Raw genomic sequence first — 1,622 nt, 5'->3', positions numbered from 1 at the left:
GCCAGCAGGGCGGCGCTACACACGCACGCACACACGCACGCACACGCCGTATGTAACCGCGCTCACACGTCTAACCAGATGTAGTTTAGATGACGAACATGAGAGCTAATAAAACACTTTTGGGTGCACTAGCGCTAGCGTGACGCGTGTTTGACTTTAGTTAGACGTCTGGCGCAGTTCTGCTCCGTCTACAGTTACTGTAATAAATCACACAATTAAATGTCTTTTCCGCTCGTCTTCACTGACGCTGGAGATGTGTTTTAGAGCAGTGTGAGTCTGTACAGTTTTGATAACGCAGTATTTTTGTTGTGATGTGGTGAAACGGCAGTATTACATGACAACAACCTTTCCTACTCTTTATATTGCATTAAAGATCATTTACACACGGCTGCAGATATGACACATATTTATCTAGGGGACATTTGGGCTCTTGTGGAGAGTTTTATAAGATGTTTGGAAATGAGTTTTCAGTAGCGTGGCCTTTTTTCATCCTCATGTATTAAAGCGATTTATTGGCTGTATCAGACCACACAAACGTCTCACATTAAATCACTTGCGATGTTTCTTCATTACATTCATTAAACTGGAGCAATAGGAACATTTGAATCAGCACATGTTTAACAGTCGTGTCATCGCTCACTGTGATCTGTAAATATGAACACGTGTGTGTGTGTGTTTCTGGAGGAGTGTACAGACATCTGCATGTGTGTGTGTGTGTCACTAAAACTGCTTTCAATAAAACACACAATCATGTCGTTGTGCTTCTTTAATGCGCTGGAGACGAGCGCGTCCACGTGCCGTCCCATGACTCATCCACAGAACCAGCTGTCAATCAAACATGATGTCACACAGCTCACTGTAACATCTCGTGTTGCACCGCGTGTGTGTGCGGTACCGTCTCTTGGTGTTTGTGTGAGGATTCCAGGACGGGACGTGTGCTTATAAAGCAGCGATTACAGAGTTTGGGTCGACATGAAGCAGTTAATCATACATGACGTGATGCATCTGGAATGTTCCTCACTGTCAGGTGAACAGAAGAGAACGCCTCACATGTTCATGTGTGATTAAAGCTCTTCATCATGTATCATTGATCAGCGATTGAAGCGCCGTCGTCTCGTATTGATCACTTCTCGTTTCACTCACACACCCGAAGACAAACAGTTCAGATATAATTATAATCTTTCAACTAAACTTCTGTGACCTTCTCCAATGATCATGTATTCAAAATAAAAACGTTATATTATAATCGGCTAATAATCCCTTATAATGATGTCACATGCATGTTTACATGTTTCATTAAAGCGTCTCGACTCACTTGGACACAAAATCATTTATTTTCAAATGTTCAGGAAGTTTTTGCATCATTGTAAATCTGAAAATGTCTTTTTGTACATTATTTGTTTGGAGTAATTTCAGTATTTGTATACAATGACAGACATTTATGTGGGAAATCACTCGCGATCAGAGCAACGATTACAGACACAAGACGTTTAACAAACGGAAAACAGCAAAGCTTGAATAATTCTGTGCAGTCATGACGGGTCACATGTTCTGGTGTTGCTCACATGTTCTTATAGAGCGAGCGGTCCCGGGGCAGCTGCACTTGCTGTTGTGTGGTCAGT

At 42.0% G+C, this 1,622-nt stretch overlaps 1 protein-coding gene across 1 annotated transcript in view; it reads right to left on the bottom strand.

Annotated features, from left to right (window-relative positions):
* Positions 1-1,548: 1,548 nt before the first annotated feature.
* The window catches only part of LOC127624087 (lysosome-associated membrane glycoprotein 5-like), a 9,536-nt gene continuing 9,462 nt past the window's right edge, over positions 1,549-1,622 (bottom strand). The window contains exon 6 of the mRNA XM_052098736.1: positions 1,549-1,622. This exon is cut by the window's right edge and continues 118 nt beyond it. Coding sequence (XP_051954696.1) covers positions 1,562-1,622 — 61 coding nt within the window. The 3' untranslated portion in view covers positions 1,549-1,561.

This window comes from Xyrauchen texanus, chromosome 30 (assembly GCF_025860055.1).
Source record: "Xyrauchen texanus isolate HMW12.3.18 chromosome 30, RBS_HiC_50CHRs, whole genome shotgun sequence".
Lineage (NCBI taxonomy): Eukaryota > Metazoa > Chordata > Actinopteri > Cypriniformes > Catostomidae > Xyrauchen > Xyrauchen texanus.
This window is presented reverse-complemented; position numbering and strand designations above follow the sequence as displayed.